Below are 16074 nucleotides of genomic sequence, written 5' to 3'. Positions count from 1 at the left end.
GAGGCTGATGAGGGAAACATGAGCTGTTTTATAATCTTATCCCTGCCCATCAGGGTTACTGTGTCAGTGCACCCTTGAGGAAAAATCAGCGTTAGTGATCCTTTGTGGTTCCATTGACATCCCGGGAGCTTTAGGGCTGCTCAGGCCCCAGTTTCTTGGGATTTTGTCTTCCCTTTTTCTACACTATTTCCCCTGACCTGTTAGAGTTCTTGTATCATTCATACTTTGGATCTAGTTGCTGATTGAGCTATTTGATGGAACCTGACGGTCTCTATTTTGGAATCATTCATTTGTTATTTCTGGTGTTCTCCTCCTCCTTCTGTGATTAGGGTATTTTTGAAGGGACCCATACCTAATGAATGCAGGTTTTAAAAGTTTTGCCTCTTGCCTCTTTCTATAGTGAATCTAGGGGCTGAAGATATAGTTTAGAGTAAGTGCTTATCAGGCACAAGGCCCTAGTTTGATCTGCGCTGCCACCCGCGGGGCGGCCCCCCCCCAAAAAAATCTAAAAGGTGGACAAACTCTCTTCTAGATAAGATTGGGGCAGATACCACAGCAGTGGAAATAATTCATGACTATTGTGTCAGCTTTCAGGAGGCCAGGTAAGAGAGACTTGTCTATATTGCACGTTACCTGGCTGTTCCCTAGTGACTTTACCCTGTGTTCAACTCAGACCATTTTACTTCCAGTGTTATTTGAAAAGGCCCTTTCCAGTTTGCTCAGTTGGGAAGTGTTCCATAGTTTTAAAGGGTGTGCTGGAAGGCTCTCAGCTGGCACTTTCTGAATCCCTGTGAGGAAAATACTGGCATACTCTCCACTCTCTGCCTGAACCTTTCTTATAAATTGAGAAGCCTTTGCAAAGGGTAAGGTTGAAGCTAGTGGGAGAACTTGTCATTTTCCATGCTAAGACTGCAGACTATTTTATGATCTTGTCCACCCGCTTCCCCCAATGTTCAAGAGAGCACTTCTGCTCATCTTCTTACCACTGAGAATAGAGAGCCTTTCACACAAAAGATGCTCCTAGGCTTTATTTTTCTTTTTGATAATTTAAATAACAAGGAGAGTGCTGGGGTGCTTTATTCTGCAGGTGTCCCACTTTCTGATAAGAAAAACTTGCCTTTTTCATTTTTGTGTCTTCATAGTGGGCCATTCTGTGTTTCAGGGGACAAGGTGTGTGCGATTGTTTTGTTGTACTGATGTCTTCAGTTGTTGTTAGGAAGCCTGATGTGAATGCGCTATGGGCCCTGAGAGGTTTCCATCTTCCTGTGTTGCGTGTGACAGAAGAACACAAAACCTCCAGTCACCTCTCCCAGACTCCAGAGAAGCCTCCAGTGTGTGTGGGGGAGCAGGAAAAGAACCCAAGAGAGAAGCCTAGCATAGTCTTAACCTACCCATCCCCATATACCTCACTGTCGAACACTCAGACCAAGCATTGGTGCCCTTCCTAGCCCAGTCCATACTGTGCAGCCCACATTTGGTGCTGTTAGCCTTCTGGGGTCTCCCCATGTGAAACAATTCCAAGGGAATAGGTTAAGATTGCCATCAAGTGGCTGTTCCGGGTAGTGGACAAAAGCATGCTGACAAGCCTAGTTTCTTAGCCCCTCTGTGCAAAATAGTCAAGCCCAAGAGTGGTTTCTGTGTGAGGAATTGCCTGCCCTTATTCTGGTGAAGACCAAGAAGGCATCTATGTGAACCCAAGCTATGCCTTTACAGATTGGCAGGCTCAGTTGAAGCTTGTCTGAGTGGGGGTTGGGGACTGGAGCTGTGAGTAGAGAACATCTAGAGGGGAGAATGGCTGGACCTTCACCACCTGCCAGCCTAGCCAGTAGGACTTAGATAGGTTACAGTCCACCACCAGTGGAAATTACGATAGGATCACATTATCGGCCCTAAGGATAGTCTCAGCCAAGGCCCTAAGGATAGTCTCAGCCAAGGTTGAAAGAACAAAAAACTGGATATTGCCGTTCTGCTTGGCTTCTCCTCATTGTTTTTCCATCTCTGCATATGGGGTAATTTTTTTTTAATAATTAATAACACAATTTATTTGAAGTTCTTAGTACCTTGGAGAAAGTAAACATTCAAAGGATGATTATCATGGAGGTTCTAGCTGCATACTACCTAATTCCTTTGTACAAAAGTAGAATGGAGTTTGCTCCGTTTTGTGGTTCTGGATGTCATCAGGCTTCACTCGAGGACTTAGAGTAGGACTTCATTCTAGGATTTAGGACTACATCTCTGACTTGCTAGCTTTGATTTTTCCCCAACGGGTCCTCCTCATGGTGTTGTTGAGAGCTGTCCTTATGAGGAAGTGGTGCCCTCTTACCAGTGCACACAGTACTTGATTCTGGAGTCTGTGTACAACCCTGGGAGTTTCCAAGTTGTCCTATGGTTTGTGAGGAGAATGGATCTTGTCCTGCTGTTTTGGAGGAGGCAGAGGCTTGAGGCAGGCAGAGGGAGAAAGGGACAATAGAGAATATCAGACTGAGATGAAACTGTAAGCTAGGGTCACAGAAAGAAGATTCTTAGGACCTATTTTCAACAGCTATTTTAAAAGTGAAAGAGTCTGTGTTGTGTAACTACTCACATTGCAATCTGTCAAATCATATTAAACCAGAATTCCTGGATTCTAGCCATTTAAGCAATATTGAATGCATCAGAAATTTGATAAATTGAAATGAACACTGACATTGGATCTTAAATCTCACTCTACCAGTGTTTGAGTACAGGTTCTGTGTCCCTTATCAGAAATACTTGGGATCAGAAGAATTTTCAGATTTCTGATTCTTTTAGATTTTGGAATATTTGCTTGGAATTTAATGGGTGAACATCATTAAGTTGAAAATCCAAAATTCTCCACAATCTGAAACCTTTTGAGCTTTTTGTTAGTTCTGAAAGATTTTGGGTTTTGGAGGGCAGTTTAGATTCTTGATTTTTGGACAAGGGTTGCTCAGCCTGTATCTCTGAGCAAATCATCATAGGTTTCCTGCCTATGTAAAGTAACATGCCATGATCCCTTCGTCCCACTTGCTTTGGCCTTAGCAGACAGTGGTTTCTTGATGTTTATGACATGCTGTTGTTCTCCCCTCTGGGAACTCCACTGTGGGGCTGGGCCAGGAGACATTTTATGTTTTTGTGGGATGTACAAATGCATGAGAGATCATCCTGGAGCAAATTTCCCCTCCTTGGCCACTGTCCCTATGTAAGGCGCGTGTGTACGCTTGTGTGTGTGTGTGTGTGTGTGTGTGTGTGTGTGTGTGTGTGTGTGTGTGTGTATTTAACCTCTCTGTATACCTGTAGACTACAGGCAGCAAAATGTGAGTCCTACTCAGTCTGAGTTCAAGTGCACTTTGTGAGTGTTAGGTAGGTAAGTACTGATTTTTGAGGCCTTCCTTCACCCCGAGGCCACATCTGGATAGCCTCTAAAACCATTTCTAATTTAAACAGACACACACCCACACCCACACCCACACCACCCCAACTTTTAGGTATTCAGTTTGCAAATAGAAAAATTTTCTATACCTGTTAGTTTTCAGCATTTTGATTTTTTTGAGACAGGAATTCACTGTGTAGCCGATTGGCCTCAAACTCATGATCTTCCTGCTTTAGCCTCATGAGTGAGGGATTAAAGGTGCATACCATCCACATTTAGCTAGTTTATAATTTTCTGAATAAATTGAAGGCTCTTTAATGAGTTCAAACTCTGTTTTCCTTCTCTTCCATAATCTAGATGGATCACTGAGCTATCTGCTTTGGAATTGAAGAGGACTTGCCTGAGGGCAGTACCATTTGCCCCTCCTCTCCTTTCCACTCTATCCCCATCCCCCCTAACAGACCCTCACCTTCTGTCTGTCTTGGGAATGGAATGGGAAGAAGGGATGGCTGGAACTGCTACTGAGACCAAATGTGTGAGCAGCACTGGAGGTCATTGCTACCCTCTATGCAGAACTTGGTGTGCTATTGTCTCTGCAATGTCTACCTGGCATTTCAATAGCCTCATGTGCTTCTTGAGTCTTTGAAACCTGACTACCGAGTCAGATTTTTATATTGTAATTCACTTAAAATGAAAGGCTACCTGTGGATTGAGGCTGCCAAATGACACAGTGCAGCTCTGGGGCCAGGAGAAGCACATTAGTGAAATTCACATTAATTTCAGCATTGTTTACTGTTGCTGTTCCTTCTAGATGGGCATTGTGGATCCTCACTGTATATGTACACGATTTTATTTCTACTTTTGTTTGGCTATTACATTACTACTTTGGACATACCTCGTTTCCTTATAATAGCATGTAAATAATTAAAACTTTGTCCCTGGACTATATTACTGAATTATTTCATTTTTAATGTGGAAAATTCTAAGATTTCTGTAAACCTGTGGATCACCACTGGAGAGGATACTGTAAGTGATGTGTCCCATATTTAGTACTGGGGCATTTAGGTTGTCCTATTCTATGATGCATGAAGCTTTTAAAGAAAATGCTAGAAAGAAAACACACCATATTTATTTATTTATTTATTTATTTATTTATTTATGTATGTATGTATGTATGTATGTATTTATTTATTTATTTATTTCCTTTTCTTTTATTATTCATATGTGCATACAAGGCTTGGTTCATTTCTCCCCCCTGCCCCCACCCCCTCCCTTACCACCCAGTCTGCCCCCCCGCCCAATACCCAGCAGAAACTATTTTGCCCTTATTTCTAATTTTGTTGTAGAGAGAGTATAAGCAATAATAGGAAGGAACAAGGGTTTTTGCTGGTTGAGATAAGGATAGCTATACAGGGCATTGACTCACATTGATTTACTGTGCGTGGGTGTTACCTTCTAGGTTAATTCTTCTTGAACTAACCTTTTCTCTAGTACCTGTTCCCCTTTTCCTATTGGCCTCAGTTGCTTTTAAGGTATCTGCTTTAGTTTCTCTGTGTTGAGGGCAACAAATGCTAGCTAATTTTTTAGATGTCTTACCTATCCTCACCCCTCCCTTGTGTGCTCTCGCTTTTATCATGTGCTCATAGTCCAATCCCCTTGTTGTGTTTACCCTTGATCTAATGTCCACATATGAGGGAGAACATACGATTTTTGGTCTTTTGGGCCAGGCTAACCTCACTCAGAATGATGTTCTCCAATTCCATCCATTTACCAGCGAATGATAACATTTCGTTCTTCTTCATGGCTGCATAGAATTCCATTGTGTATAGATACCACATTTTCTTAATCCATTCGTCAGTGGTGGGGCATCTTGGCTGTTTCCATAACTTGGCTATTGTGAATAGTGCCGCAATAAACATGGGAACACACCAAATTGTTAAAAGTGATTTCTGGTGTCTTGGGACTTAGAAGATTTTACTTCATAATAAAAGAAAGGGTGTGATGGGTAGTTTCAACTTTTATCTAAATGTTTTAGGAGTGGCTTTAAGTTAGAGGATCCAAAAGGTATATAATTTTAGGAAGACACACAGCAGTTTTAGATGAAGAAGAAATTGGTCCCAAAAAAAAAAAAACCTATAAAAGTGAATTAGTAGAGGGCTAAATATCTTAAAAAGAAAATGTAATGTCAAGTTGTTTTTAGTGTTAACTATTTCACTTCAGTTTTGAAGGTTAAGTCTTCTACTTCTCAAGAATTCTTAATTTTAGTCATAATTTCTTGTATATTACATGAGATATTCCTAGCTTAAACGTAAAAATGAAGAGCTAAGCAATTCTTTGAAACAATTCTCCTTTGCAAGAAGAACATGTTGACAATGGGAAGTGGTGCATTTAAATGAATCGTGGAATGGTACCTCCTAGGTCAAAGCACCTGAGGGTTAGGGAAAGCCCTGAAGTTGGCATTGAGTAGCACTTAGTCTTTCCACAGTATTTCTTGCACATGTTACATTGAACGAGTATCTGAAGGTATAGTGGCTGTCACCTGACCAGAAAGAAGAATAGGAGCTTGTAGGCTGAAGAAGAGAATGGTCCAGACAGAAGAGGGCACAAAAGCACGGAGGATTGAGAGATCAAGTAGTTAAGAGAATGTGTCATTAACAGGACACATTCCACACATGTAGGACCCAAGCCAGCTACTACCCCAGTGTCTTAAGCAACTTTGCCAGGTTTCAAAAGCAAAGTATTGCTAGCTGGTCCATTGCTTGGCCCTAGGTCAGAAAATGAATTAGAGATCCTTCCCTTCCTTCCTCCCTCCACAGCAAAATAATTAAAACAAGCTAGCTTAAGATCCTTGCAAATTAAATCTTTGCTTTTTTTCCATTAAGTCCTTAGTATTAATTTCTAGAAGTGAAATTACTGAATTACAGACTTGTTGGCATCCATTATCAAGTTGCTTTTTTGAAATATTTTTTATCTGTTTAGGACTGTACTAACAGCATATGAGGATGTTTGGTTAAAAGCAGAAATTTGAAAAGATGACTCTCAGTTCTTCATTAGAGACCTGATCAGCCCTTTGTTTAGCAGTTCTCAAGCAAAAATTTCCTTTGTTAATCATTCCTGAATAGGTAAAATGGCCATATTGTGGTTCTGGTTGAATTTTACTTTGTACTATTGGGTCACGTTTTCAAAATAGTCCTAAAAGGTTGAGTGCTGTCTTTAATGTGGCAGTAATTAAAAGTCTCTACAATAGAAAAAAGTTGAGTAAATTGTTATTGTGGAAACTCACGAATATAGCCGTATGAAGCAGTTGCAATAAAGCACAAACTCTTACTTGTATGACAACGCCACCAAGAGTCAGCATCACCCTTCTGTGTAGTAGGTGAGGAGACCAAGGCAAATTTCTGTGATTCTCCTCAACATTGCACAGTGTTGTTAAGATAGGTTACGACCAGGCTACCTTGTTGTGGTTGTGCTGTGTGTGCCGTGACCCACTGAGGTTCTTAGTGCAGTGTCTTTCCCAAGTAAACTTTTGTTTTATTGGTATTATTTTATAATTGTATGGTGTGGCCCCAAAGTCATGCTGGCTGTCAGATCAGCCACATGCATTTCTTAAAGAATTATCAAGCCCTCTTGGAAGGAGTCCAAGCCAGACTGTGTACCTAATTCTGCTTGCTATAATGCCAGTGTATTAACTTTTATTTAAATGAAGTCCCATTGAATAATACTTATTATTGCACAACTATCATAGAGTACCCACACTTTAATAATGTTTTTGAAAGTCAATCACTTTTATAAAGTGAATCACTTTATTGGCTTTTATCACAAACCAGGTAATGTGATCAGTACTATGTAATTTGACCTCCAAACCAGAAGCATCATTAGAATAGTCAGTCCCCATGACTGTTCCAGGATCATGGATGCTCAAGTCACTTACATAAAATGTGTAAACAGGCATAGTTGCTTGTGCCTGTAGTCTCAGCTTACTCAGAAGATAAGGCAGGAGAATTTTGAGTTCAAAGCCAGCCCTGTCCACATAGTAACACCCTGCCTAAAAAAAAAAAAAAGAAAAAGAAAAAGTGATGACTTATGTAGATCTTCCTGTTTATGTACATAAATAGCTTTTACACCCCTGCATGCATGTTCAGTACAAATGCATATTTTTGACCTCACATACTTTTTACCTGTAATTAGTGGAATCCACAGATGCATAATCCATGGATACAAGGGATAGCTATCCATGGTTAATGGAGTGTGGTCACTAAAATACTCTTATTTCCCATATGAAATTTTTAGGCTCCACGACCTCATCTTCTCTTTTACCCTTCACATGGCAACTCATACCACCTCTCTCCATTATAGTATTTTTTTGGAGGGGGGAATTAATTTAGCAGAACTCAAATGTTAAGGCATCCGGATATGCAGTTACTTGTGTAGATAGCAAGAAATTGAAGTGGTTTTAGAGCTAGATCATGGATTATAATGAATCCTCCTTGATTTCCTGCAGCTTCAAGGCTTATCTTTCTGTTTATAAGGAGGGGGGGTCCCAGCTCTCAATGTGGGCTGTCTTTTCTGATTGGATATATGAACTAAACGAGGTTTCTGAGACAACAGGTTCTTTAGCTAACAAAGGCCAATATTAGCTATACAGAATTGAGTAAGACATAAAAATGACTTGCGCTCTCAGTTGGAGTTTGCTTCAGTTATGTATTTTGAAATGTTAAATGCACCTGGAAGGTTTGTTGGAGTTTGCCCAACTTGGTGGTAATGAAAGGTTCGGGAATAGATAGATGCTTGATGGGGGAAGAAGAGGCAAAATATGCACCCAGATGTCGTGGGGCTTAGGTGATAATTAGGTGGGAGGCAGCCATGTGCTTGGCTGCCTGCATAGAGTTTCTTTGGACATGAGATCCTTTCTGAAAGTCTGACCTCTTTAGAAGTAGCATTTTGAATACAGTGCCTTGTTCTCTGGTGTCTTGAGTAACAGAAGGTCTTTTTGTAGACATTTAGAGATTACAGTGACAACATTACTAGTGTATAAGCAATGACTGACACCTGCTTGGGAAACCAATTTGCGACTGAACTTGTATATTTAAACATTTACATGTCTTAAGGATTTCCACTAATTCCACTCCTAGACATGTATCTAGGAGAAATGAATGCATGCTCTGTAGAAGAACCACAGAGGAATTGTAACACTGAAAACAGTTCAGATGCCCTTGAACAGAGATTCACAATACATTGTGAAATGATTGAAATTCATTATTGTGGAATATTCTAAATACTCCACTATATAAGAAGGAAAACAAATGGACCTAGCCGTTTGAGCAAAATCATGGCCGGATCTTAGTAACCAGATGTTGAGTTAAAAAAAACAAAACAAAACAAAAAACAAACTCAGTCCCATTGTGTAAATCCTTTTTTTGTAAGGTTTGTAATGCAGTATAGGGGAACATTATGGTATGTAGATAAATCATGTTCATATTATAACAAAAAATGGATTTGAGGGAAGCCCATAAGCAGTGTGTTAGTCAATATTTTAGTGATAAATAAAAGTACTTGTATTTTAAAAAAGTAAATAGAAGTGGAGAGGAAGGCACATTGATATTGTTTCTCAGGTGTCTTTAAAATTTGAGATTTGCTCTCATTTGAATATTAAAACTTGGTTTGTGGTGACTTCATCACATAAAATTGGAATAAAGAAGAAACTGGGCAGGCCCAGTTTTTCTGTCCTTTCTTTTAGGTGTTTAAATAGGGGAAGTCTTGTTGTAATTGATAAACTATAGTTCTCTGCTTGCTTTATCCCCCATTGGGTTCTGTTAGTTTAATTTGGTACTGCTGGTAAAATGCCTCTTTGGTAGGGGCCAGCATTTTACCTCATCAGTCCCAAACTTATTGGTGTTCATAAGTAAGGAATTCCTTTTAACCCCCTCTTCCCCCCAACACGAAGGCCAAAGTGGTCTTGCATATATTTTAGGGGAAGACTGATGATAATTATCTTTCTTTCAACTTTTTTACTTTAAGTACCTGGTTTCTTTTTAGGAAGCAGGGTGATGGGAAAGTGAAGATACTGTTCACTGCCAGTGCCTGGGCATACTTTGCCACTGTTTGAGGTGGGGTCTTAAGGAGAACCAGTATCCATATGATTTGTAAACTTCATTTGTGGTCTGCTGTATATATGCTGTATATATGTTATAGGTTTCTACTTTGTCACTTGTCATTTTCTCTGGATTAGTGCACATCAAAATACTTGCCTGTCTACTTTCCTTTTCTTTGTGCACCAAGATACATCCCAGGAAAGGGAAAATGGGAAAAGATAAATTGCCATCCCTAAATATCCTTTAATTGATTGTATATGATTTGTGCTATAGAGGGACACAGGGCAAAAACAGGGTCAGTGTCATAGGAACATTGTGCTGGACAGGGCTCTGTGGGCCTCTGGGAAAAATTGAAGAAGCATCCCTGTCTGTGTGTCTTTCCCCCCCACCCCCATCCCTCTTTTAGAGAATTGTGTCTTGAAGTTGTAACAGTGTGCTAGCACCCCACCTGTCCCTAAATGCCACAGGTCTCTTGAATGGCCTTTTCTTTGTTGAGACATAGGAACTAGCCGTGTGATCTTTGTTATGAACCAAGTTGACATAAGCACTCAGCTGTCTGGTCTATAAAGTGGTGAGGTGGCACTAGAGCATCTCTGATAAGGTTCTATCTGTAATTCGGATTTTAAAGTTGTGGGTGTGACGTACATGTTAGAGAAGACCATTACCTACCCCCTGATACTGTTTGTTTATTGTTTTAAAGTACCTGGCACAGTGACTTAGAAAATAGGCAGTTGCCATGGTGGAAAGAAGACTCACTGGCCTTGGGTGAGTGCTGGCCAGAGATAACAGTCAGTAAGATAGCTAGCATCTGCCTTCATGGTTTTACGAAGCTTAAATAAATTAAGGTTTGTGAAGTCTTAGACTGTGGAAGTGGCTCATGAGATGGGCCAACAACTAGGAAACAATGGTAAAAGTATTAGGAAGGGGTTTCCTGTGCCCTTGGATAAATCTTTGAGGAGAACTTTCAATGCCTTGCATTGCTTACGGGACTTAGCCAACATCTTTATGCTTGAAGGGCATAAAGAGAAGCATGTGGGTAGTGTTGAGAGCATGTGTTTTGCACATCATCATTGCCAGATGAAGTTCAAAAGCTTCAAAAGAATTGACTTTAAAAATAAAAAAAAGAGACGTGCACTGCAGTTATCTGAGGCCAGTTGGATGTCTGCCTTTTTCACCCCTCTCAGCAGCTGCCAGGCCACAGACCCTGTTTTGTGAAAGATCCTCAAGAAACAATGAGGGAAAACAGCTTCTGTTTGATTAGATTAGATCAATTTATGTGCCTTGGGGAGGGGCCGTGCGGCGTTGGGGGAGGGGTGTCTCTACATAGGCCCAGGCCTGCCCATTCGGTCACTTCATAAGTAATGAGGCTCTGTGGTGGCTGAAATTGCACGAAGGGGGAGGGCGGACTGGAGGAGGAGCATGTGGAAAGAGATTTCTGCAGTCTGTCTGGAGAGCTGCCCAGGTTTCCCAGCCAAAAAAACAAATAAAAATAAATAAAAGGCAAGTGCTGAATGACACAGATTATGATATTAAAAAAGGATGCCATTGAAACTGTGCCCTGCTTCCCGCTGCCATTGGGGGGTTGGGTGTGCAGTGGGGTTTCATGCAATGTCTGACAGGCTGTGGGCACAAGTGTGGACAATTAACTGTGAGTGTCCCCTTCCAAGGTGTCCTCCCTCCCCCCTTATATGCCAGAAATTCTGTACTTTGGATTCGTCTGCACTGCAGGTTGGGGAAATGGCAGGATGAAAAGCTAGTCACTCTTTCTCTTTTTTCTCATTTTAATTTATCAAGATGGGGGGAAAAGCCAGCTTGAGACCCCTCCTCTTTGGTGTTCGATTCCCTCCTAGGGACATAAATAACCTTCTCTCCTGGCTGACTCCCCTCCCCCTCGGCTCTGCTGCCGTTCGGCCGTCCTATTGCTGCGCGGAATCTGCACTGCCGCTTGCTTATTACGTACAGGGGAGGATTGTTGACAAGTGCTCGGGAGCCTGCCTCACTGCGCTCTTCCTCCCTCCCTCCCTTCCTCCCTCCCTCCCTCTGTCCTTCTTCCTCTGTCTCTCTGCAATGATCCGGCTCTGAGGATGGCTGCTCCACGGGTCTGTCAGGTGCAGTTTTTGGTGGCTTATCTTGAGGAACCTGGGATAGAAGGTCTGTTCCTATCAATAAAATCAAAACCAAATAGCTCGAGATTTTATTTCAGGCTGGTATGGCTTTTGTTGGAGAAATAGGCCTTTGTGGGTTTCCCTGCTGGGGTCCTGATTAAATCCATTATGGATGGCAAGGTGCTATGTGTGTGTATATGTATATATATATGTGTGTGTGAGAGGTATGTAAAAGTGTTGGATTTGCTTAATGCTAACATTCTTTTAGCTTTGATATCACCCCAGGGGCAATGGTAGCTTCTGCAAAGGCACTGTGGAAATTTACAAGAGAATTAATGTCGTTCTTAAAGCATTCAGCTCTGTTGACCATTTTGACCAAATCTGCAGTTTCAACTAGGCTGTATAAATTTAGACATTTCTTTAGGGACCGAACGCCAGCCAGCTGTAGATGATCCCTTTATTTTGTTACCAATTTGTGTGATCCTTTCCCAGCATTTAAAAATAGATGTTTGGTTAAAGTTAATTAGTCCATCTTCATCCTAGCTCTGATTTCCTTTATAAACAGCATGCTTGGTTTCATTTCCCGTAATCCTTTCTGTCCCTCCTGTCATCTTTCCTTTGAAACATGGAGGAAACTGAGGCATGTAAATAGATACTGAGTCCTCAGTGATTTTGGGTTAGACCCGAATGCTTTGAACTTGGAGTGCTCTTCATCTGTCTCCCACATTTTGTTGAATAGTTCATATTTGCATGACTATGTATAAACACAGATGAATGTCAGGTGTTTTGAATCTTTGCAGATTCATGGCTACATTCCTATACCCCTGCCTTCTGTATGGCCTCCATTGTATTTCAGCATTGGAAAGACTTGCTCTCTGAGGCAGTAGGCCTCTCTAAACTTGTTTGCTGTCAGCAGGTTTTGTCTGGGCTCTGAATAGACCACTTGATCTCTCTTAATATATTCATCTGAAAAGTGGGTGGGCAGTTGATTTGTTTATATGTGAGTGAGGTAATAAAGAATTACTGTCTCCACTCATGCTACAAATAGAACTTAACTTAGAACTTCTTTCTGTGCCTCCGTTTACACCATCTAAGCACAGCCAAAGGAGTTTTTGGGTAAGGGTGTAGCTTTTAACCATAAATTATGTTGTCGGTCATGAGGAGTTTTGCATTGGGTATCAGCACAGATCAGCATACAAGCTGCTAACTTTATGGTGCTTGTTGATTGGTATCACAGCCAGTTTTGCTTACTTTGGAGAGCCTCTCTAAAATTGGAGAGCCATTTTCATTTGGTACCTTACATTTGTGAGGTAAATTTAATGATACAAATCTTTAAAATCCTGAGCACTTGTGCACATTGTAATTACTTAAGGTAGAATATCATTAGCTGTTTGTGAACATGCTTATTGTATATGGAAATCCTCCCTTTGAGGAGTGTGAATTCCATGATATGTAAAATCAAGCAGTGGCATGTCATTTATATGAACAGAAGGTTTTAAACACACTGGGCTCAAAAATACCCTTGCATTTACCTGTACTTCCTATGATCTGCAATGGTGCCATTGTTCTGCAGCTCATTTCCCACAGCAGCCTAAGCTCAGTATTGCCTTTTATGCACTTTTGTTGTAGGTGTGGAAGGCCGCTTTTGACCTCTGAGGTGGTCAGCCCTGGACCCTCTGTGCTGGGAAACCCTTTAAATTAGCTGGGGATTCCAAGGATCCATGGTTACTTTCAACTTGGTTGCCTGGTGGACTTGTGTTTGGCTGGCCTGTTGGTGTGAAATTTAAAAGGGTATTGGGATGGTGGGTGGACCTAGAAGAGTTACTGCCTGGGATATCAGAGTCATGTTGATTGGATGCAAAAATAGAACTTGGACATTATAGAGCATTGTAGTAGGTATTTGTGGTTCAGTCAGTCAGGATTCTTGAGGGTTCTATATTCACTCTAATTCTGTGAAGTCATGTTAAGCATGAAGAATAAGTGAAAGGGAAGCCTTGACCCAAAGTAGAGGAATTGTGCCAAAATGAGACATGGAAGGATGTTCATGATTGTGATCATTGGGGTTTAAACAGCTCTTGGGTGGGTTGCTTCAAAAATCTTCCAGAAGATGGTGACTCCTTCCTATGGAGACTCTTTTTTTTTTTTTTTTTTTGTATTGCATAAAGTTCATCTGTCAGCTTTGTTGTCTATTACTTTGCTATTGGAGCCTCTCCACAGCAAATATTCCTCCCTGCTTGTGATTGTTGGTTAGGATGAGGGAAGGGAAGACCTCTTTTGTCTTTGGGTATTGCTCACTCCTTGCATGGATTAGACTGCCAGAATAGGGCCCATTTTGTATCTGTGGGCTTATTTCTTGTGGCTCAAGGTGAAGAAATGACTTGTGGGCTCCAGGGTCTCAGACATCTTGCTTGATTCTGAAAATAAAGAGTCAGACATTTTCTTGCCTATCAAGTGGCCCAACTTTTCCATGTTAATAATGATCACCATGTTGGGTTTTTATAACACCTTTTTTTCAAAAGATTGGACTTGCAAAGGAGGCTTAGATTTCTAGAGAATATGTGGGAACAGAGATTGGTGGTGGTCAAGGGCTTTTGTGGGATTGTTTATGTATAAAACAATCAATCCGTATATCTACATTTTTGGGGTGGGAGAATAGAATAAAAAGTGGTGCCCCCTCGTCCTGTAGTTTGTGTTTCTTTTGAGGAGTCATGGCTGGGTATTTTTGATTACATTTTCTTGGCTGCAGTGGGAACATGATTTGAATGTAGATAAAGGGGAGCCCCAGTTGGCTGAGGGGTTGTTCTGTTAGAGAAAAGGGTAATTATTTTCTATAATCTGAGGTATGAAGCCATTTTCATCTGCGCCTCGTTGACCGTAAGTGTGCCGCTGACACCTGCCTCATGGCTGGCATTCATGCTCTGCACACCAGTGTGTTGAGCTGGCTAGCTAGCATGCTGGTGGACAAGCCCCGGCTGGACTTCCAAGGCACTCTGACCTGCTCACGCCCTGGCCCTGCCTGAGCTCTGTGCTTCATTGGAAGTGCCACTGCTGACCTGCCTGTGCACTGGGTTAATACTCGTATTCTTGGTGACCCTGTGGAGCTGGTCCAGCCTTAGAATGCCTGCACTGTTAGAAAAGCGGAAAAGCCAGTGTTTCTTTCAAAATCTCAGTGAACGTAGGCTTTATTTTTCACTAGTAATGGCGGCAAAGCATGCATTCTGATTACCTCAGAGAGGGTCCTGCCTCAACGAAGGCTGTTTTTATAGTTTTCCTCCCAACTCAAAGCATTGCTTGTGCACATGCACGCACGCATGCATACCCATGCTGAGAAAATGCTGCTGAAAATGAAAGAGCTCTTTGGATGCTTGACTGTTTAATATGTAATGTGATACCTTGTCTCACAGTGACAGGGTGACAGACGGCATTGGTTCTATAACACCAAATCACCTTTTGTGCATGTCTTCTACAACAAAGCTAAATGCATTGACTCTCCCTAATATGCTAATAAGTTTGTGCTCCAGATGTTTGAGAAGCACTGGAACAGCTTCAAAGCCCTCCTTGGTTTCTTTTATTTTAAACCCTATTTTGGCATTTTGTTTGAAGAATAGAGGCATTGAGTTGTCCTTTGGTTTTGTGGTCTGTATGTGTACCTGATGGGAGGACTTGTGACTCTTCTTTGTGTCCAGAAGATCAAATTATAAGGACTGCACACCCTAGTTCTTTTTTCCAGGTGTTAGGAAAGAAAACAATGAATCTTTGTCTCTTCATTTGTATTTTGAAATCTAGACTTCTCATCAATTGCTTAGAAGTTCCTTAGCTGAAGGAATCTTCAGCCCAAGTTGTTCAGTTTTCCTAACCCTCTTCATGTTAAGGCAGCAAGGATGCTTCTACACACAATACCGCCAGTCTTCAGCAGGGATTCATTTTGGTCATGTTTGTTGTTGTTCCAGTCTCAGAGAGAAGCCTGTTCTGTTGTGGCATTGAAAACCTTTTCATTTGTTGCTAATTTGGGAGATGGAATGGATAGCTCCTGAATTCACATAGCCTTTGGTGGCAGAGATCTGTTATATTTTTGTGTGTGTGTGTGTGTGTGTGTGTGTGTGTGTGTGTGTGGTGTGGTGTGGTGTGGTCTCTGGCTGCATTGTAGGGGCCGAGTGGTGTCCAGGATGTGACACATTGCTCCTGTCAGCTGATGGTGTCTAGCCGAGGTTGCAGGCACAGTCCCCAAGCTGTCTTTACTATCGTGATTTTGAATTTTCAGCTCATATTTATTGCCTTTGTGAAAGACAATAGACGTGGTTTAATTTAAGTTCAACCTACTGAATATTAATAGAGGAGAAGAAATGCTAATGTGAGGAGACTGAGTCTTTGGGCCATTCAGTTTTCTCTGTGTAATGTCCTCGCCCCAACAAAGGTTTTATGTTGGTTGGGGGAGGGGTTTGGAAAAATAAAAAATGGTTTGAGTGTGAAAGGGAGAGGTCCCATGTCATTATTTCTCATTGACTAA

At 41.4% G+C, this 16074-nt stretch overlaps 1 protein-coding gene across 2 annotated transcripts in view; it reads left to right on the top strand.

Annotated features, from left to right (window-relative positions):
- The window catches only part of Jarid2 (jumonji and AT-rich interaction domain containing 2), a 236518-nt gene that overhangs the window by 114491 nt on the left and 105953 nt on the right, over positions 1-16074 (top strand). Inside the window, exon 1 of one of the 2 annotated variants that reach the window (XM_074082874.1) lies at positions 6258-11613. The exons of the other annotated variant lie outside the window; for it this stretch is intronic. Within the exon in view, the coding sequence (XP_073938975.1) occupies positions 11547-11613 (67 nt within the window). The 5' untranslated portion in view covers positions 6258-11546. Of the gene's footprint in view, positions 1-6257; positions 11614-16074 lie in introns of those variants that run through there. 2 annotated transcript variants of the gene reach the window in all.

The sequence above is a fragment of the Castor canadensis genome, chromosome 8 (assembly GCF_047511655.1).
Source record: "Castor canadensis chromosome 8, mCasCan1.hap1v2, whole genome shotgun sequence".
In the NCBI taxonomy this organism is placed as follows: Eukaryota; Metazoa; Chordata; class Mammalia; order Rodentia; family Castoridae; genus Castor; species Castor canadensis.
This window is presented reverse-complemented; position numbering and strand designations above follow the sequence as displayed.